The sequence below is a fragment of the Ahaetulla prasina genome, chromosome 6, assembly GCF_028640845.1.
Source record: "Ahaetulla prasina isolate Xishuangbanna chromosome 6, ASM2864084v1, whole genome shotgun sequence".
NCBI lineage: Eukaryota > Metazoa > Chordata > Lepidosauria > Squamata > Colubridae > Ahaetulla > Ahaetulla prasina.
The window spans coordinates 15,236,032-15,258,742 of NC_080544.1; the positions used below are offsets into that span (position 1 = coordinate 15,236,032).

General features: G+C 41.4%; 1 protein-coding gene across 3 annotated transcripts; it reads left to right on the plus strand.

The window, feature by feature from the left end:
- The first annotated feature begins 424 nt into the window (after nt 1-424).
- Nucleotides 425-22,272, plus strand: LOC131201359 (mannose-binding protein C-like). 3 transcript variants are annotated; one of them, XM_058189180.1, is made up of 5 exons: nt 425-523; nt 16,296-16,513; nt 18,314-18,412; nt 19,417-19,500; nt 21,569-22,272. In XM_058189180.1, exons 2-5 carry the CDS (start codon nt 16,312-16,314, stop codon nt 21,946-21,948), a joined length of 765 nt encoding a protein of 254 aa, XP_058045163.1. In that variant the 5' UTR covers nt 425-523; nt 16,296-16,311; the 3' UTR covers nt 21,949-22,272. The 3 variants fall into 3 exon arrangements, with proteins under 3 accessions (XP_058045163.1, XP_058045162.1, XP_058045164.1); XM_058189179.1 differs by having other exon boundaries at nt 444-665; XM_058189181.1 differs by having other exon boundaries at nt 444-665; nt 18,314-18,406.
- Nucleotides 22,273-22,711: the final 439 nt, after the last annotated feature.

The following is a 22,711-nucleotide window of genomic DNA, read 5'->3' on the forward strand; positions in this document are numbered from 1 at the left end:
TTTTAAATATTCGTTTGATAAAATGTTTTTTTTTCTTTGAAAAACAAAAGTGCCTATATTTATCACTGAAGAAAAAGCTTAATTTCATGTAGAAGTTAGCGAAATAAAATTGTAATTTTTCCTCATCCACGAGTCTAGAAACCCTGTGGTATTTCATAGACACCAGATCCATGGGATCTGGCCCAATGCTTGGAGTGATTGTCTAATATCTTATTTCCAACTTCTATTGCACTCATTTCTTTTTTTTTAAATCTTCTTTGCAGTATAGCTTTTTTGTCAGTTCCCCAAGTAAATTCTTTTAAATCTGTTCTCTCCTATCCTGTGTTGTAACATTTTGCAACGCACAGATGTTCTTTGTTTAAAGCAAAAGTTGGTTTGTTGATTTGCTTTTTTTAAAAAAAAAAAAGCACTTCCCCGAGATAACTCTTACTTCATCTGTTCTTTTCTTCTGCTGCGAATGGTTGCAACATAGTTAGACCGAGCTGGGATTAAAGAGCAAATTCCACTGGAGTTCCCGCCACAGGTAAAAAAAAACAGGGTGAAGTCAGACAACAAATAATGTTTTTCCCCTGTTGTTTTAGATAATGATTAGTGAAAGAATCGGATTTTGCAAAACCGCTGCCCGAGAAACACATACACGGAGAGTTGGTTTCTTTCAGTGCTGTGTAAGTAATTATTTTTCAGTATCGAACGCGCTTAAGTAGCCTTCTACTTGTTAATCAGTTTTCTGTGATTTCTGAAGCAGAATCTTAATTATTTTTGACGGGTAAAAAATGGGAAGGGAGATCCGGAGGAGGCAAACAAAACATGACAAGGAAACAGGTGAATAAACTGAAAGGGGAACGAAAGAATGCCGCAGCAAGGGATAGATGAAATTAATAAAGGGTTTTGTTTTATTTTATTATTTATAAAATTTTATTTATTTATTCATTTTCTTTATTTATAAAAGTTTAGCTCAGGGTTGAAAGGAGGGATCCTTGGTACCCTCTGAGATTGCAAATGTTTCATTATCCAAACTGGGTAATATCATCAGTACTAGAACTGTTTTAGGTAATGAAATATCTGCAAGTAAACAACCAAGCTCAGAGAGCACCAAGGACCCCATAGTCCTCTTCCTCCTCCTTTTCCTTCTCCTCCTCTTCCTCCTCCCTTCAAACCCCTCTCTCTTCTAGCCCTGACGATGTCCCCTAGCTGGGTGATGAAATTCTGCAAGAAAACAATCCCTTAAATATCAAATTCCTTTGCCAAACACAGTTTCTGAAACTATATGTCCCATCTTTTATTCACAGCGAACACAAGATGTGAAATGTTTATCATGCCACAAAGCAGTCCCTTTGTAGCAATTCTCAAAAGTATCAGATAATCTTCTATAAAATAAAACAGACGTAGGACCAGCAAATCTGAGCGGCAGTCAATTGCAATAAACAGCAGCACCTTGAAACATTTTAGGCTAAGTGGCAGGTATGAATTGATTATGGGCTAGATATTTAACTTCTGCATTAAATTAGTAGTGCAACAAAAACGATTTTGTGAATCATTTGATAAATAAATGATTCTGCATTATATAGATTACAAGTGCAACAAATTTAAGCTTTGATAGGGCTGCGTTCCTATGTTTAGCTGTTCTGGAATAATTGATACCACAAAGGATCGATGTTGATGCTATTTTACAGTAAAATCAGCATTAATGAGATTTATTAAATCTTGAGTTACACAGGAAACCAGTTATAGGCAGGAATTAAGATAAACTAAAGGAAATTTGAAGCAGCAAGCCGAAATAAATGAAATTTGAAACAGTAAGATAAAGTAATGCATCATTACTTGGTACGTCATTGAAAGTTGTGACCGACAGTGCGACTACTTATTTACTCTAGCAGAAAAGAAGAAAGAGATAGCCTAAAAACAGGGAAAGCAGGGGTGAAATCCAGCAGGTTCTGACAGGTTCTGGAGAACCGGTAGTGGAAATTTTGATTAGTTTGGAAAACTGGCAAATACCACCTCTGGCTGGCCCCAGAGTGGGGTGGGAATGGAGATTTTGCAATATCCTTTCCCCAGGAGTGGGGAGGGAATGGGGATTTTGCAGTATCCTTCCCCTGGAGTGGGGTAGGAATGGAGATTTTTGCAGTACCTTCTCCTGGAGTGGGGTAGGAATGGAGATTTTGCAATATCCTTCCCCTGCCATGCCCACCAAGCCATGTCCACCATGCCACACCATGCCACCAAGCCAGAACCAGTAGTAAAAAAAATTGAATTCCACCACTGGAGCAGAGACAAAACGTGCCAAGAGGAAAATTTGATATTTTGACGCTACCTTGAGTAGTCCACAGCAATAGTGAGATTCAGCCAGTTCACACCACTTCAGGAGAACCGGTTGTTAGCTTTCTGAGCAGTTTGGTGAACTGGTTGTTCAAAGAAATCTGGCTGATTCCATCACTGCCTACAGTCCCGTTCCTTAATTTTTTTATTATTTACTTTATTCATTAAAAATGAAACTCAGTCAACTGAACATTCAAAAAGACATCACAAATAGCATTGACCGGTGCTGATGGTTGATACGGGTTGCTGCCAGCGTCCTAGGTATCAATCAAGTACCTTCTTAAGATGTATGATGTTCCAAGTAGCGCAGTTTTTTGCAGTTCTGCTGGTGTTATTTATTTATTTTATTTATTTATTAATTGCATTTGTATACCACTCTTCTCCCGAAGGACTCAGGGTGGTTAACAGCCAATTTAAAAGATACAATAAATATACAATAAAAACAAAACTAAAATTTATATAAATAGTGGCCAAAATTAAAAACTAAGTAATATAAAAACTAAAACCCCATTTAAAATTACTTAATCAGGCTAGCCCAGCTCGACAGAATAAAAGAGTCTTCAGTTCACGGCGGAAAGTCCGAAGGTCGGGGAGTTGGCGAAGCCCCGGAGGCAGCTCGTTCCAGAGGGCAGGAGCCCCCACAGAGAAGGCCCTACCCCTGGGGGTTGCCAGACGACATTGTTTCACCGACGGTACCCCAAGGAGGCCCTCCCTGTGGGAGCGCACAGGTCGGTGGGAGGCTGTTTGTGGCAGTAGGCGGTCCCGTAAATAGCCCGGTCCTAAGCCATGGAGCACTTTGAAGATGGTAATCAACACCTTGAATTGCACTCGAAAGACCACCGGGAGCCAGTGCAGCCCGCACAGGATAGGTGTTATATGGGAGCCACGAGGTGCTCCCTCTATAACCCGCGCAGCAGCATTCTGGACCAGTTGGAGCTTCCGGGTGCTCTTCAAGGGGAGCCCCATGTAGAGAGCATTGCAGTAGTCCAGGCGAGATGTGATTGCAGGAAGCTGCAATTTGTTGATGTATCTTATAAAATTCTTGGATAAAATTATTATTAATAATAACAATAATAATAATTTTATTCACAACATTAAAATGCAATCTCCAAAACAAAAGAAACAAAAAGCACATAAAGACAAAGCAAAACTAAAACAAGACATTTAAAAAGTGGATTGGGGGGGAACCCCATTTACACATAGATTGCCCCTTTCCAGTTGAATACTGATCAATATATTTCAAGGATAATCGTCATCCCCCTCCCCCGCCAAAACAAGTCCACAATTTATCAACTTCTACAATTCTGTTTATCTTCAGTCAATTGCAAAAGGCATAGACAGGGTAAATGCAGTCTGAACATCTGACCGACAGTGCGATGAAACATAATACACAGTATAAATATTCCATGGCAGGGGTGAAATGTAAAATTTGTTACTAGCGGTTCTGTGGGAGTGGTTTGGGGGGGTGTAATGTGACTCGGTGGGCGTGGCCAACTTTTTTTTTTTTTATTATTTACTTTATTCATTAAAATGAAACTCAGTCAACTGAACATTCAAAAGACATCACAAATAGCATTGACCAGTGCTGATGGTTGATACGGGTTGCTGCCAGCGTCCTAGGTATCAACCAAGTACCTTCTTAAGATGTATGATGTTCCAAGTAGCGCAGTTTTTGCAGTTCTGCTGGTGTTATTTATTTATTTATTATTTACTTTATTCATTAAAATGAAACTCAGTCAACTGAACATTCAAAAGACATCACAAATAGCATTGACCAGTGCTGATGGTTGATACGGGTTGCTGCCAGCGTCCTAGGTATCAACCAAGTACCTTCTTAAGATGTATGATGTTCCAAGTAGCGCAGTTTTTGCAGTTCTGCTGGTGTTATTTATTTATTAATTGCATTTGTATACCGCTCTTCTCCCGAAGGACTCAGGGTGGTTAACAGCCAATTTAAAAGATAAAAATTTGGAAGATTGGCAGATTGGGATCAATAAATTTATATGGCAGGGTAAAAGGCGAGGGTTAAAATGAAACTCAGTCAACTGAACATTCAAAAGACATCACAAATAGCATTGACCAGTGCTGATGGTTGATACGGGTTGCTGCCAGCGTCCTAGGTATCAACCAAGTACCTTCTTAAGATGTATGATGTTCCAAGTAGCGCAGTTTTTGCAGTTCTGCTGGTGTTATTTATTTATTTATTTATTTATTTATTTATTTATTTATTTATTTATTTATTTATTTATTTATTTATTTATTTATTTATTTATTTATTTATTTATTATTTACTTTATTCATTAAAATGAAACTCAGTCAACTGAACATTCAAAAGACATCACAAATAGCATTGACCAGTGCTGATGGTTGATACGGGTTGCTGCCAGCGTCCTAGGTATCAACCAAGTACCTTCTTAAGATGTATGATGTTCCAAGTAGCGCAGTTTTTGCAGTTCTGCTGGTGTTATTTATTTATTTATTTATTTATTTATTTATTTATTTATTTATTTATTTATTTATTTATTTATTTATTTATTTATTTATTTATTTATTTATTTATTTATTTATTTATTTATTTATTTATTTATTTATTTATTTATTTATTTATTTATTTATTTATTTATTTATTTATTTATTAATTGCATTTGTATACCGCTCTTCTCCCGAAGGACTCAGGGTGGTTAACAGCCAATTTAAAAGATACAATAAATATACAAAAACAAAAAACAAAACAAACAATAAAATACAAACAATCTTCTTCCCCCACATCCTCATCGGATTCGCCTCTATAAAGAGAATGGGGGAGAGGGGACGTGCCAATGCCCGGGGCACTTCTTTCGGGCTGTCTATTTGAATTCATCACTCAAAAAAAAAGATAGCGATGACCCGCATTCAGCTTCATATTTTCCAAGACTCTTATCTGCTTCTTCTCCTACTGTATCCTCACGACTCTTCTTCTGTTCAACCAACACAGGTAATATTTCTTTCCTCTTTGACCCTTTAGAGTCTTGCCCTCCAATAGCCCCTTTTTCTTCTTCTGAGATTGATGTTTCCACGTATGTTCCACCCATCTGAAGCATTTGATCTTTTATCTCCATTAAATCCTCCATCTCAATCAGTCCAAGCTCCCGTAAATATAATAATGCATCTATATCTGGGGTGATTGTACGCATCCTTCCTTTATAAAAAAATTTCAATTGTTGTGGTGGCCTCCAATTGTATTTAATTCCATTATCTCTCAAAACTTTTGTAATTGGTTTTAAAAAAAATCTCCATGCCCTTTCTTCTCTTGATATATCCGGGAAGACTTGAATAGTCTTCCCTTCAAACTTCAAAGCATCTCCCAACTCTCTTAACTTGGCCATAACTTTCAACTTATCACCAAGATTTGCGAACCTGACAAGCACATTCCTGTTAGAACCATTTTGCCTTCTATATCCAATTCTAAAAACACTTGCCAGGTCTGCTAATGTGAACATAAGTTGCGTATCCAAATCATTAATCCATTTCAAAACCCGCTGTTTCAATTTATCCTCCCTTTCTTCCGAGATTCCTCTAATAACAAAATTATATTTCCTCATCTCTTCTTCCAAAAGACAAATTCTCTTATCTTGCTGCTCATTTTTATAAAATATTTTGCCAATTTGCCGATCTACTTTTGCCTTATGCACATGCAGCTGCTCCATTTCATCTTTAATCATTATCATTTCCTCTTTTTGTTTATATATTTCAAGGATAATCGTCATCCCCCTCCCCCGCCAAAACAAGTCCACAATTTATCAACTTCTACAAATCTGTTAATCTTCAGTCAATTGCAAAAGGCATAGACAGGGTAAATCCAGTCTGAACATCTGACCGACAGTGCGATGAAACATAATACACAGTATAAATATTCCATGGCAGGGGTGAAATGTAAAATTTGTTACTAGCGGTTCTGTGGGAGTGGTTTGGGGGGGTGTAATGTGACTGGGTGGGCGTGGCCAACTTTTTTTTTTTTTACTTTTAAAAGCATTTTTTCTACAACCTCTTCAGCTGAAGAGATTGTAAAAAAATGCTTTTAAAAGCCTGTGATGATCAGGCAACTCAGCTGGGATCGCCAGAGGAAAAAAAAAAGCTTTTAAAGGGTTCTGACGATCCGAGCTGAGTTGCCTCCAGAACTCTTTGGCCGAAGAGGTTATAGAAAAAATGCTTTTAAAGGATTCTGAAGATCCCAGCTGAGCCACGCGATCATCAGAGGCTTTTTTTTTACTTTTAAAAGCATTTTTTTGGCCGAAAAAAATGCTTTTAAAAGTAAAAAAAAAATCCTCTGATGATCGTGTGGCTCAGCTGGGGTGGGGTGGGGTGGGGGCAGGGGTTTTTCCTACCGTTTCTCCAAACCACCTGCCATCATCGCTACCAGATCGGGCGATCCGGTCCGAACCGGGAGCATTTCACCCCTGATCCATGGATATAGAATCTGTGTAGCACAAATGTTCTAAGTAACATCAGGATGAGCCCTGTATTGTTGTAGGTGATATAATAGTAATTGCTTGAAACTAGAGGAAATGACAGGATTTGAGGTGGTAAAAAAGGTTAAATACTTAGGGGTTTATATTAGCTCATCAAACAAGAAACTTTATAAGAATAATTATGACTTGCTATGGCAAAAAGTTCAGAATGATATGAGTGTCTGGAAAAAATTGCAGTTGTCGCTATTGGGAAGGATTGCGGCTATTAAAATGAATGTGTTACCTAGATTTTTGTTTCTGTTTCAGATGATACCAATAATTTAAAAAGATAAAAATTTGGACGATTGGCAGATTGGGATCAATAAATTTATATGGCAGGGTAAAAAGGCGAGGGTTAAAATGAAAATAATACAGGACTCACGGGAAAGAGGTGGCTTAAAAATGCCTAATTTTAAACTATATTATGAAGCAGTAGCCCTTTCAGTAATAAGTGACTGTTTTAATTTAACGGAGGAAAGAATTTTGAATATTGAAGGTTATGACTTGTTATATGGATGGCATGCGTATTTATTTTATGAAAAAAAAGTGGATAGGGCTTTTAAGAATCATGTGTTGAGAAGTGCTCTTTTGCGGGTCTGGAAAAAATATTCTTATAAATTAGATTACAAGATTCCTATATGGGCGAGTCCCAGACATGCAATAGAGAATATAAATATAGAACAGAAACAGGAAATGATTACTTATAAAGAACTTTTGCATGCTGAAGGAGGTAGATTGCAATTAAAATCATTACAGGTATTAAATGAAGAAAGGAGGAATTATACTTGGTTTCAATATGGGCAAATAAGTGCTAGATGGAAAGAAGATCAAAAAATTGGTATAATGCAAAGGGAGGAAAATTTAATAAAGCAAATTAGAAATCAGACCCAGGAGCATATAAAGAGATTGTATAATGTGTTGCTTGAAATAGATTCGGAAAAGGATTTGGTAAAGGACTGTATGATAAAATGGGCACAGAATATTCAGGAACCAATAATGTTGGAAACATGGGAGAAAATCTAGGTTAGAATTGTTAAGTTTACACAAGCACAGAATTTAAGGGAAAATTTTTATAAGATGTTTTATAGATGGCACTTAGATCCCAAAAAATTATCATGTATGTATCCTAATATCCAAGCGAAATGTTGGAGGTGTGATTGTGATGACGCTACATATTTTCATATTTGGTGGACTTGCAAGAAAATTAAGGCCTTTTGGATAAGAATTTGGTGGATTATTCAAAATGTACTGAAGAAGAAGATAAAGTTCCTGCCACAATTTTTCCTTTTGGGAATTATAACGGATTGTACAGGGATTGAGACTAAACTGATTCTGAATTTAATAACAGCAGCAAGACTGTTGATTGGACAATACTGGAAGAAAGAAGAGGTACCTACAATAGAAGAATGGATACTGAAAGTCATTAATTTGGCTGAGATGGCTAAAATCTCAGCTTTTTTAAAAGACAATACGCAGGAAAGATATTTAATTGAATGGAAAAATGGATTGATTATCTACAAAACAGATATCAGATTAAGAAATATCAGATTGCCTTTGAATAATTAAGAAGTTATTTTATGTAATGGGGAGGGGGTTGGGAGATGAAAAGCTTTGGATGAGGTTAATTGAATTAGAAGGGAAACAATACCTTGTGATTGACCTGGGAAGGGGGGAGGGAGGGGGAAGGGGTTTTGGGAGGAGGGGGAAAAAGGGGGGGAAATGTTTTTGTTTTTTAAAAAACTTTTTCAATAAAAAAAAAATAGTAATTGCTTGAGTAGACATCAGAACAAGTTCTACCCTTCAGTCCCTCACACAATATGAAAACAAGCTACAATCTTCTTTGTTTCTGATGACCTCAAAACAGGAGTGGGCTCCTGGGGGTTCGCAGGGGTTCAGGAGAATCTCTAGCTAAGATTATGTGCAGTTTGGAGAACACTCAAATCCTGCTCCTGGCTGGCCCCACCCACCCTGCCCCTCCCCTCCCAGGAGTCCCCACGCAGCCCATTTTGGATGCAGGTAAGTGCAGGGCGTGCGTGGAGGCTCAGGGATGGCGAAAAATAGGCCTACTGGAAGTTCAGGAAGGCTAGAAATGGGTGGCTTCCAGAGAGTCTCCAGAGCCTGGAGAGGCTGTTTTTGCCTTCCCGGAGGCTCAAAAAAAGCCTCTGGAGCCTGCAAAGGGCCAAAACGCCACCCACCCTGTTAAGTTCGGGCAATGAAGAGGCAGGAGACCAATGAGTGACAACAGCTCTTTAGTTTATTGTGACCCAGCAAAAAACACCTGGCAAAAACCCCTCTTTAAATACTCTTTTGGTTGAAGCTTCAACCAATCAGCAACGTGCAATTTTCCCGCCCAAAATTCCCTCTCAAAGTTCAAAATACATTACACTCCTTCCCTCCCATAATGCTTTGTACTTCTATTTACATAATATTTACATGCTATTTCTCTACGTAGTCACGCAGGTAGACAGGGCGTCTCCTAACTCCTTCTGACCTGCGCAGTTCATTCTCTGGGAGAGAGTCGAGCTGGTCGGAGGGACTGTTTGTTCCTCCCAGCTCCTCCTCTAGGCCGTTTGGCCCTGGATTATTGGCTGAATCGTTCCTGTTGCCTTCAGGAGGAACCGGTTGGCGTCGCTGGATTTCATCAGAATCAGATAAGTCCTCTGCTCGCCTCGGGTTTGAGTCAGCTGCAGATTCAAACAATTGGTAGTCAGGGCCTGGTTGTTTGGTTTCTAGTTTGTTTGGTATACGTTTTCTTAACTGGTCTATGTGGCGTTTCCATACCCGGCCGTCCTCCATGTCTACTACGTATGATTTGGGTCCGGTTATGCCCAGAATTTCCCCCTTTAACCATGTTGGGCCTCGCTATAGTTGTGTGCCCATACTGGGTCACCCACTGTCATTTCCTGGTTTTTCCTTGAATACCCTTGTACCCGCCTGGGGTATAAGTTGGGTTTAGTCGGTCTGGGCACCTGAGTTTCCTGCCCATTAAGAGTTCCGCTGGGCTGCGCCAGTTGTTACACAAGGGGTCCTATGTTGGACGGCCAGGAAAGTGTCTATTTTCGCTTGCCAGTCGCCTGGACTTATCCTAGATAGCGCTTCCTTGGTGCTCCGAACGAAACGTTCTGCAAGTCCGCTTCGCCGGGTGGAAAGGCGCCGAGAGGACATGTCTGATGCCCTCCCAAATACCCCTCAAACTGGTTTGCCGTGAATTGCGGGCCATTGTCAGAGACTAGGTGTCGGGCAGGCCGTGTGTTACGAATAGATGCCTTAGGACTGTGATTACTGCTTCGCTTGTGCTTTTCATGAGGATTATTTCTAACCATTTTGAGTAGGCATCTACCACAATTAAAAAGGTCTGCCCATGGAACGGCCCCGCAAAATCTATGTGAATCCTGGACCAAGGCCCCTGGGGTGTCTCCCACTCTCTAACTGGGGCTGTAGGGAGTAGCGACCTCGACTCTTGGCAGGATTGGCATTTCCCTACCCTGTCGCTGATGTCCTTATCCATTAAGGGCCACCATACATAACTCCTCGCTAAACACTTCATCCGCACAATCCCTGGGTGGCCCACATGCAACAGTTCCAACACATTTTCGCGTAATTTTTCTGGGATAACTACCCTATCCCCCCATAACAGACACCCCCCTTGAACAGACAGTTCTGATTGTTTTTTCGCAAAGTCTTTGAAACGCTCGCCCAGCGCAGTGGGCCAACCCCTTTGCACCCAACCGATTACAGTCTGAATTGTAATGTCTCTATACGATGCCCTAGCCATCTGCTTGGATGTGACTGGGCCAGAGTCCAAAGAGTCAATTAGTAAGACGGGTGTCCCCGGGGTGGGGTCCTCAATTGTCTCTGGTAAAGGGCATCTGCTCAGAGCATCCGCATGCCCTAAGTCTTTTCCTGGGCGGTGGAGCAATTTGTAGGAGTATGCCGCTAGGAAAACAGTCCATCGGGTCAGCCTGGGAGAAAGTGCCACGGGTGTTGGGCGGTCACCTGCTAAAAGCCCTAGAAGGGGTCTGTGGTCCGTGACTATCTTGAAATCTCGCCCGAACAAGTATTCGTGAAATTTCTTAACCCCGGAGACTATGGCCAACGCTTCCCTATCTAACTGGCTGTAGTTCCTTTCCACAGAGGACATAGTCCGGGAATAATACGCTATAGGGGCTTCTGTTCCATTCGGTAACCTATGTCTGAGCACCGCCCCCACCCCATATGGTGAAGCGTCGCAAACTAGCACTAGTGGCAACGTGCCATTGTACTGGATGAGGAGGCTATCGCTGGACAAAAGGTTTTTTACCCCCTCAAATGCCCTAGCCTCTTCTCTGCCCCAGGACCACACAGCTTTCTTTGCTAGCAACTTATGTAGCGGCTCGGCTACTGTTGCTTTATTCTTTAAGAATACCGCATAAAAATTAACAAGCCCCAAGAATGCCTGTAATTCTGTTTTATTCTTGGGGGCTGGGGCCTTTCTAATGGCCCGTACCTTGCTCTCCGTGGGGTGGATCCCTTCCCTGTCTATTCGGTACCCTAGGAATTCTACAGATTTCACCCCAATGTGGCATTTGTTGAGCTTAACTTTAAGTCCCGCAGACCTAAAAATGCCCAACACCTTCCTTAGTTTTACCCCGAGTTCCTCTAAGTTTTCAGCTGATACCAATACATCGTCGAAGTATGGTACCACTCCTGGCAGGCCCTGTAATAATCGTTCCATGAGGTTCTGGAAGAGCCCTGGGGCCACGCTAACTCCGAACTGGAGTCGCATACATTTGAAAGCCCCACGGTGCGTGACAATTGTCTGCGCCTCAGCTGTGCTGCTGTCTACAGGTAGCTGCTGGTAGGCTTGGGCCAAATCGAGTTTGGCGAAGACCTGCCCTTGCCCTAATGAGTGTAGCAAATGTTGCACCACTGGAACGGGGTATGCACTTTTCTGCAATGCTTTGTTAAGCGTTGCTTTGTAGTCAGCGCAAATTCGGACCGAACCGTCCGGTTTGACTGGGGTTACTATGGGTGTCTCCCATTTTGCATGGTCGACGGGGACTAATATTCCCTGGCTTACTAGCTTGTCCAATTCTCGGTCAATTTTAGGCTTTAGGGTGAATGGAACCCTCCTAGCCTTTAACTGGATGGGGGCGACTTGGGGGTCAAGGTTGAAAGAAATAGGGGTCCCCACGTACTTGCCCAGGCAATCCTTGAATACGTCCTCGAACTCCTTCAGTAGTTCGTCTCTGAGGATGACGTCGCTCCTGTGGACCCCGGTCACTCCCATGCCCAAAGCTCGGAACCAGTCCAACCCTAGCAAACTCGGTAGAGTTCCATTTACTATGGTGATCGGCAGGGTCTTTGTGAATTGTCCATATTTGACTTGGACGGATGTGGCTCCTCGAACAGGGATCCGATTCCCCTGGTAGTCCTGCACTCTCAGCTTCTGGGTTTGTAGCTGACGTTTAGCGATCGCTGGCAAGTCTCTCACGATGGTGTCCCAGGACATAATTGTGATTGACGACCCAGTGTCTACTTCCATGGGGCACTGCACCCCTTCAATGTAGACTTGGGTAAATATTTTCTTCTCTAGTCGTGTCGATGCGTGGCCCACTCTCACAGTGGTCTGGTTTAACTTCGCGCCCTTTTTAAATGGACCAATCCGGGCCGCTTGCTGCGCTCTGATTGGTCGGTTTGAATTTTTGGCGGGAAGGTTGGGGGGCTCGGCAGGCCCGAGCTATGTGTCCTTTTTTTTCACACCGCCGACAAACCGCGTCCTTGAATCTGCAGTTTTGCCGTTGGTGTTGCCCCCCACAACTCACACATTCGTCCCGGTCACCTCTCTCCAGCCTCCCAGTGTGGAACACCTCTTCCTCTTCCTCACCTTCCGATTCGGCCTGGACTTCCTCACTGTGGACCGGTGTAGTCTTTGTCCCAGCACCCTGCGCGTTTGGCTTTTGCAAGGTCTCCGCCGCCTTGGTGGACATCTCATGAGCTCTGGCTTCGTCCAGGGCTATCGCTAGAGTCAGGTTGCTTTTAGACAGCAGCCGCCTTTGTAGTCTGATGTCTCTGACCCCACAAATGAGCTGTTCGAGTAAGGAATCCTCCAAATCTCTGTACTCGCAGTGGTTTGCGGCTTTCCTCAATGCGGCCATGTACACACTTATTGATTCGCCTTCTCGCTGTACCCGTTGCCTCAATTCGAAACGTTGGATGAACTTTGAGGGTACCGGTGCGTAGTGCGCTCGAAGTGTTGTTTGTAGTGTCTGCCACGGTACCGATTGTACCGGCGTTGGCTCTGAGAGTGACTCCGCCATATCGAAGACCTCTGGACCACAGTGGCTAAGGAAGTATGCTCGCTTCCGATTGTCCGAGACTCCCTGTAGTTCATTTGCTTCGAGGAAACACTCGAAGCGAGCCATGTACGACCCCCATTTCTCCTTGGCTGGGTCGAATGGTGCTGGCGGCGTGTAGCTGGACATCGCTATTTTCCGCCTTCAAAAACTGGCTGGGTTTTTTGAATTCCTGGTTCCTTCAGCTCTTTCTTTCGATCTCACTGCCTCAACATCCCATCCTCGTCGCCAATGTTAAGTTCGGGCAATGAAGAGGCAGGAGACCAATGAGTGACAACAGCTCTTTAGTTTATTGTGACCCAGCAAAAAACACCCGGCAAAAACCCCTCTTTAAATACTCTTTTGGTTGAGGCTTCAACCAATCAGCAACGTGCAATTTTCCCGCCCAAAATTCCCTCTCAAAGTTCAAAATACATTACACACCCCACCGTGGTACAGGAGACCGACTCGGCCACACCAGGGGTGAAATCTAAAAATTTTCCCTATCGGTTCTGTGGACGTGGCTTAATTGGTGGGTGTGGCTTGGTGGTCAGGTGACTGAATGGGCATGGTCAATAATAATAAATAATAAAAATAATAAAGTATACAAAACTTGGAAGGCACCAGTCTACCTTCTTTAAAAATAGAGGCCCCGGTCTACCAAAAAAAAGATGTTGAGACTCTAGAAAGAGTGCAGAGAAGAGCAACAAAGATGATTAGGGGACTGGAGGCTAAAACATATGAAGAACGGTTGCAGGAACTGGGTGTGTCTAGTTTAATGAAAATGAGGACTAGGGGAGACATGATAGCTGTGTTCCAATATCTCAGGGGTTGCCACAAAGAAGAGGGAGTCAAGCTATTCTCCAAAGCACCTGAGGGTAGAACAAGAAGCAATGGGTGGAAACTGATCAAGGAAAGAAGCAACTTAGAACTGAGGAGAAATTTCCTGACAGTTAGAACAATTAATAAGTGGAACGACTTGCCTGCAGAAGTTGTGAATGCTCCAACACTGGAAATTTTTAAGAAAATGTTGGATAACCATCTGACTGAGATGGTGTAGGGTTTCCTGCCTGGGCAGGGGGTTGGACTAGAAGGCCTCCAAGGTCCCTTCCAACTCTGTTGTTATATTATATTATATATAATTGCCTTTTACTGAGAGGCCCCGGTCTACCAATTGCCTTTTACTGAGAGACCCCAATCTACCAATTGCCTTTTACTGAGAGACCCCGGTCTACCAATTGCCTTTTACTGAGAGGCCCCGGTCTACCAATTGCCTTTTACTGAGAGGCCCCGGTCTACCTTCTTTAAAAATAGAGGCACCGGTCTACTAGCTGCCTACAGCGCTGATCAGCTGTAGTGCGGTCCTTTGAAGTGCCGCGGCAGTCATTTAAGGCCGTTTGCTTCAGGGACAGAGAAGAGGAACAGCGAGGCGTGGGCAGTGGGGGGGGCAGGAATTTTTGCTACCGGTTCTCCAAACTACCTGCCCCCATCGCTACCGGATCACGCGATCCGGTCTGTACCGGGAGCATTTCATCCCTGGGCCACATCCACCATGGCCATGCCCACCCAGCAACTGGGCAGAGAACCCCTTGCTAAAAAAAATATTTTAAGAAATTTTTTTTATTATTTTTAACAAACAAACATACATAAAATCGTCATCAATCCAAATACATTGTGTCGATGGGTTGATCCCCAATCCTGTGTGCCCATATACATTCCAATTAATTTATCTAAACTTACATTTTATCAGTATGATATGTATCTCAGCTACAATCAAATAATTTCTAATTAATTATAACGTTTCAATTTCTCCCTTAAAATCAACTTTCCAAATTAATATAACACATCTTCAAGTCCATTCCCTAAAAACAATTATATAGTTTAAACATTTCCCTATATTCTAATCTTTCTTAATTCCTTTTAACATAATTCCCCTTCTAACCATTGATAAAAGAGATCCCATATCTTACAGAATTGTTTATCCTCTTCTTCTCTAATTTCTAAAGTCAATTTACTCATTTCTGCACACGCCATCGTTTTTCCTAATAATTTCATCTTGCGATGGTAATTTTTCATTTTTCCAATTTTTAGCAAACACGATCCTAGAACCCCTCGCTAAAATTTTTGAAGCCCACCCCTGCTTCAAAACATAGAAAAGAATAGTGGGGGGGACACCATCACCCAGGTAGTGGTTTCTCTCCAATGGGAAAATGAAGTTGGCAGGGTGGGGGGGAATGCCATCCAATCCTTGTTCCACGAACTGAAACACCACTAAATGTCAGAACGTTATTTATTTTATTTTGTCACAACAATATACACAAGCATCACACAAAATGATTATATAGTATATAAACATATATATGAGGAAATATAAGGAAGTATAAGCATATGTATATAAGAAAAAAAACAATAGGACAGGAACGGTAGGCACGTTTGTGCTCTTATGCACACCCCTTATGGTCTTCTTAGGAATGGGGTGAGGTCAATAGTAGATAGTTTTTGGTTAAAGCTTTTGGGATTTTGAGAAGAGACCACAGAATCAGGTAATGTGTTCCAAGCATTGATAACTCTGTTACAGAAGTCATATTTTCTGCACTCTAGATTGAAGCGGTTAACATTAAGTTTAAATCTATTGGTTGCTCTTGTATTATTGCAATTGAAGCTGAAGTAGTCTTTAACAGGAAGGACATTACAATAGATGATTCTTGAGTTAAACTTAGGTCTTGTCAAAGGCGGCAGAGTTCTAAGTTTTCTAAACCCAGGATTTCAAGTCTGGTGGGATAAAGTATTTTGTTGTTTTCAGAGTGGAGAACTCTTCTTGTAAAATATTTCTGCACACGTTCAATTGTATTGATGTCAGAAATGTGGTGTGGGTTCCAGACAGGTGAGCTGTATTCAAGAATTGGCCTAGCAAATATTTTATATGCTCTGGTTAGTAGTGTAGTTCTTTTTTGGAGAAGAAGCTACACAAGATTAGGTTTACAACTCTTAGAGCCTTTTTTGCTTTGTAGTTACAGTGGGCTTTGGCACTTAATCATTGGATATGAAAACTCCAAGGTCTTTAACAGGGTGGGGGTCATCTGTAAGGTAATGTCCATCAAGCATGTACTTAGCGTTTAGGTTCTTTTTTCCAAACAAAAGGGGGAAACGAAATATGTACTATTTTCCTCTTCTTTAGGTCCCATTCTTAAGATATGCTGCTTTGTGCTTTCTACACCCTGGTGCTGGGAGTGTCCCTGGTGAAACCGTCAGATCCTGAGACGTGCAGATGTGAAGAGAAAGTCAACATCTGCGCTGTGGTTCCTGGCATCAATGGACTGCCAGGTACCCCAGGGAGTAATGGCTTACCGGGAAGAGATGGGAAGGAAGGACCTCCAGGGCCAAAAGGAGACCCAGGTACAGCACAAACCATTCTTAGACTAGACTAGAACAGAACAGAACAGAACAGAACAGAACAGAATAGAATAGAATAGAATAGAATAGAATAGAATGCTTTATTGGCCAAGTGTGATTGGACACACAAGGAATTTGTCTTTGGTGCATATGCTCTGTGTGTATAGAAGAAAAGATACCTTCATCAAGAATTCTAAGGTACAACACTTCATAATAGTCATAGGGTACAAGTAAGCAATCAGGAAACAATCAATATCAATATAAATCATAAGGATACAAGCAACAAAGTTACAGTCTTACAGTCATAAGTGGGAGGAGATGGGTGATGGGAACAATGAGAAGATTAACAGTAATATTAATGCAGACTTAGTGAATAGTTTGAGAGTGTTGAGGGAATTATTTGTTTAGCAGAGTAATGGCGTTCGGGAAAAAACTGTTCTTGTGCCTAGTTGTTCTGGTGTGCAGTGCTCTATAGCGTCGTTTTGACTTGAAACAGTTTATGTCCAGGATGTGAAGGGTCTGTAAATATTTTCACAGCCCTCTTTTTGACTTGTGCAGTATATAGGTCCTCTATGGAAGGCAGGTTGGTAGCCATTGTTTTTTCTGCAGTTCTAATCATCCTCTGAAGTCTGTGTCTGTCTTGTTGGGTTGCAGAACCAAACCAGACAGTTAGGGAGGTGCAGATGACAAATTCTTTAGATTTTCTTAGATCTAGGTTGACTACAAACATTAGGGCCATCAGAGCCATCGCTCAGTGATGAAGTCTGCATCCTGTAAGAGGAAGTAAAGATGATTAAAACTCTCTGGTGGTCTTTGCCACCAGAGAGAGTTTTCACTCATTTTTCTCCCATAGAGAAGAACTTTTAAGTGTACCACCAATGGATGGTTACATTATGTACGATGAACAATTGAGGGAAGTAGATATGTCTAGTCCAGTGTTGGCGAACCTTTTCAGCACCAAGTGCCAAAACAGGAGCATGCATGTGTATGTGCTGGAAACCGGAAGATCAGCCACCCGGTGAGCATGTATGCACCAGGCAGCTGCTCTTCCAGTTTCCAGTGCACATATACACACCGGCCACCTGGTCTTCTAGTTTCTGGTGCACATGCATGTGCAAAGACCAGGTGGTTAGTGTGCATGCATGCACCAGGAAGATGATATTCCAGTTTCCAGCGCACACATGCACACTGGCCAGCTGGTCTTTACGCACGCATGTGTGCGAGGAGACAGAAGATCAGGTGGGTGGTGCGCATGCGCATGCCAGAAACTTTTTTAAAGGAAAAAAAATGCTTTTAAAAGAAAACAAAAGCCTCTGACAATCAGGCAACTCAGCTGGGCTCGTCAGAGGAGCCTTTTAAAAGCATTTTTTATAAGCTGTTCGGCCGAAGAGGTTGTAGAAAAAATGCTTTCAAAAGAAAACAAAAGCCTCTGACAATCAGGCAACTCCGCTGGGATCGTCAGAGGAGCCTTTTAAAAGCATTTTTTTATAAGCTCTTTGGCCGAAGAGGTTGTAGAAAAAATGCCTTTAAAAGTAAAAAAAAAAGTTGGCCACACGCACCCAATCACATTACCCCACTATCAAGCCACGCCCACAGAACCAGTAGTAACAAGTTTTACACTTCACCACTGGTCCGACCCTATTATTCTATGTTCTATTTGGTGACCAACGAGGGTTCCACGTTTCCTGCACAATATATTTAGAGCAGCTCTTTCATCGCTTCTGATCTTGTGGTTCACGTTAGCTATGACGATAATCAGTTCCTTCGCTTATCCTTTTTGTGCATTTTTTATTTAATTGGCAGGATTAAAAGGAATACAGGGACCTCCGGGAAAAGCTGGACCTCCTGGCTCAAAAGGGGATCAAGGGCTGAAAGGGGAAAAAGGAGATAGTGCAGGTAAAGGTAAGAGGTAGTAAGGAGCCGAGATTTTACAGAAGGTTTTTGGTTTTTATGTAGAATGTTAAAGGAATATGCAATGATTGCTTGCTCTCATCCCTTTGCATGGTGAAAAATATTCAAAGCGATCATCTGGGAGTAACTGAATCTTTACTGAAATAAAGACACTATTTAGAGCTCTTCTTCTTATCCATCTTTTGGTCTGCTTAAACTTCATATATTCCCTCTATTTGTCTTGTATATGGGTAGATTACTCAGATAAGCCTTTGGTAGATCAGCTGATCGCATGGATGGCTCGCCATTGCACTCTATTAAGGCCATAAAAAAACTGTATCTTTATTTTCAAAAGTTGGGATCAGGTGAGACTGGAGCCCAGTAATTGTTATCGGAGGGTATTGCTTCTGGTGTTGTGTTTTCGGATGTTGGTTTTTTATTGCTTCATGCATGTTGAAACAATGTTTCAACCAGGGGTGAAATCTAGCAGGTACTGACAGGTTCTGGCAAAAACCGGTAGCGGAAATTTTGAGTAGTTCAGAGAAGCGGCAAATACCACCTGTGGATGGACCCAGAGTGGGGAGGAAATGGGGATTTTGCAGTATCCTTCCCCTGGAGTGGGGTGGGAATGGAGATTTTGCAGTATCCTTCCCCTGCCACACCTACCAAGCCATGCCCACCAAGTCACACCATGCCCACCAAGCTACGCCCACAGAACTGGTAGTAAAGAAATGTGGATTTCACCACTGGCTTCAACCATGTTTCATGCATGGGGGAAACAATCAAACTAACATCTAACCACCTAGCTAACAATTCTTTGGGGAAACCGTTAGATCTTAAAGAGGAGCAAACTATTGATACTGTGCAAAGTATGAGCAATCTTGTGTTTAAACTCAATAAGTCTGTGTCACATTTGACACTAGGCACCAGCCAAGAAACTTTCAGACATTGTTTTAAAAAATCTATTTTGTTTTTGACAGAAGTGAAGAATAATTCTCTCCTTTCATTCCCTTTAGAGATTGACATTCTTAAAACTCAGATTCGTGATTTACAGGCAGAGCTGAAGGTCCTGAAAGAGAGTATAAGGAAGAATCAGGAAGGTAAGACCAGAGGTGGTATTCAGCCGGTTCAAACCGGTTCGGATGAGCCGATAGCGGAGATTACCAGTGTGTCACCCACCCGCCCTGGCTCTATGCCATCCTGTTTAGGCACATTTTTGAGGCTGGGTGCATGCGAGGAAGGCGCGCACATGAGCAACATCCATGTGTGGAAGGCATACGCATGGCGAACCGCAAAGCGCTTGCGCAGAAGGCGCACACGCAAAGCGAGCATGTGCGCGCGTGGTGAACCAGTGGTAACAAAATGTGAAACCCACCACTGGGTAAGACAGCTAACACTACCTGACTCTGTGGTCTCTTCCCAAAATCCCCAAAACTTCAATCAAAAACTGTCTACTATTGACCTCACCCCATTCCTAAGAGGTCTCTAAGGGGTGTGCATAAGAGCACCAACGTGCCTACCGTTCCTGTCCTAATGTTTCCTCTGATTGTATACAATTTCATATAGTTATTACATACCTATAGTTATCTATATGCTTATATATCGTATAGTTATTTCATGCTTATGCTTATATATACCGTGTGACAAAATAGATAGATAGATAGATAGATAGATAGATAGATAGATAGATAGATAGATAGATAGATAGATAGATAGATAGATAGATAAATAAAATAGATCAGTCCCATTAGGAATATTTCATAAATACTTCCGAAGGGTCTGAGCTTGGATGTTTTCTTGCAGATGTTTCATTGCCAACTCAGTAACATTATTTATTTATTTATTTATTTTATTTTATCATACAAAAAGATTATATAGTAAATAAACACATATATGGGTAAATATAAGGAGGTATAAGCATATATATAGGAAGAAGAAAAGAAAAACAATAGGACAGGAACGGTAGGCACGATTGTGCGCTTATGCATGCCTTTTATGGTCCTCTTAGGAATGGGGTGAGGTCAATAGTAGAAAGTTTTTGGTTAAAGCTTTTGGGATTATGAGAAGAGACCACAGAGTCAGGTAAAGTATTCCAAGCACTGATGATTCTGTTACCGAAGTCATATTTTCTGCAATCTAGATTAAAGCGGTTAACATTAAGTTTAAATCTAATGGTTGCTCTTGTATTATTGCAATTAAAGCTGAAGTAGTCTTTAACAGGAAGGACATTACAATAGATGATTCTGTGAGTTAAGCTTAGGTCTTGTCAAAGGCGACGGAGTTCCAAGTTTTCTAAGCCCAGGATTTCAAGTCTGGTGGGATTATCATCATGCACTGAGGTCCTCTCATTTCAACCTTGAGCTACACATTTTCTCCTCTATGAATATTTTGCTCTGATACGTCCTGAAGTTCCTTCAGTTCATTTGATGTAAAGATCAGGATAGGTCCTTAAATGGAGTTCTCATCATGAAAAACAGCCGAGAAAGAATTCACTTTGATTATTTGGGCTGCATAAACAGAGGGATAGAATCAAAATCACGTGAAGTTTTAATACCACTTTATAATGACTTGGTAAGGCCACACTTGGAATATTGCATTCAGTTTTGGTTGCCACGATGTAAAAAAGATGTTGAGACTCTAGAAAGAGTGCAGAGAAGAGCAACAAAGATGATTAGGGGACTGGAAACTAAAACAAATGAAGAACGCTTGCAGGAACTGGGGATGTCTAGTTTAATGAAAAGAAGGACTAGGGGAGACATGATAGCAGTGTTCCAATATCTCAGGGGCTGCCACAAAGAAGAGGGAGTCAAACTATTCTCCAAAGCACCTGAGGGTAGAACAAGAAGCAATGGGTGGAAACTAATCAAGGAGAGAAGCAATTTAGAACTAAGGAGAAATTTCCTGACAGTTAGAACAATTAATCCATGGAACAACTTGCTTCCAGAAGTTGTGAATGCTCCAACACTAAAAAAATTTAACAATATGTTGGATAATCATTTGTCTGAAGTGGTGTAGGGTTTCCTGCCTGGGCAGGGGGTTGGACTAGAAGACCTCCAAGGTACCTTCCAACTCTGTTGTTGTTGTTGTTGTTGTTGTTGTTGTTGTTGTTGTTATTATTATTATTATTATTATTATTATTATTATTATTATTATTATTTCCTTTCTTAGATGTTCAAGAGGCTACTTTCCCAACCTTCACAATAATAGGGACCAAAAAATTTGCATCTAATGGAGTGGAAGCCAATTTTGAAACTGGCAAGGCCACCTGCTCCATGTTTAGAGGAAAACTTGCTTCTCCGAGAAATGCGGAAGAAAACGCTGCCCTAGCAAAACTGGCCTCAAAGCTTGGAAGACACACTTTTCTTGGGATGACCGACCGGGAGTCAGAAGGTAATTTTACACACCTCAACGGGGACCCCATGCAATACTCACGATGGGCAGATGGCGAACCCAATGGAGAAGAAGAAGATTGCATAGAGTTGTACCTGGATGGCCGATGGAATGACATTCCTTGCAATGCAAGTCGATTAATCATCTGCGAGTTTTAATCCAACCATCATTCTTTGAATTTGACCGGCTAACAAGAACAGATTTCCGAAGTACCAAATGACATTCACTTGTAACTTCAGAACATGAGCAAAATGACCTTATTCACTCTGATATTCAAAAAACAAAAACAAATCTAGCAAGATTTTGCAAGGCTTTATAAGGTTTGCTTGGGCAACGGTCGAAGAGACCGACAAGCATCGGAATCATTTTGTGTAATTTAATTCAGCTTGTTGCACTTTGGAGGCTACTTTTAAAAATGTGGGTTTGTGAGAAATGCTTGTGATAATACAACTAATAAATAATGTATTGGCAATTGTCATGTTTGGATAATCGCTTATTAAACTGTCTCCTTAATGTAATATTTATTTGCATTTTACTAGTTAAATATACTGTACATAAAGTGTGTAATGCTATATTCCACCAAACCAATATCACTTAACTGCCTTTTTAATGTTTTAGCAACCATCTGATCAGGGCTACTTATGGCTTTTAATGCAAAAATTTTTCCAGAAGATGACAGGAGTTAGAAAAACATTTTCCATTTTAAAAGAAGCCCAAATAGATCACGACTGTACTATTTGGGGGGAGGGGAAGTACTTTGATCAATAGAGTGGTCAAACAAACCTCTAATGAATTTCTTAATGGGTAAACATCCTATTTGATTCACAGAGTTTGCAGATATTGAAAGCATCCACATGCAATCATTTCCTTATTATTTACCCATCCAAGATGTCCATCAAAATGGGGAAAATAAAATTGATA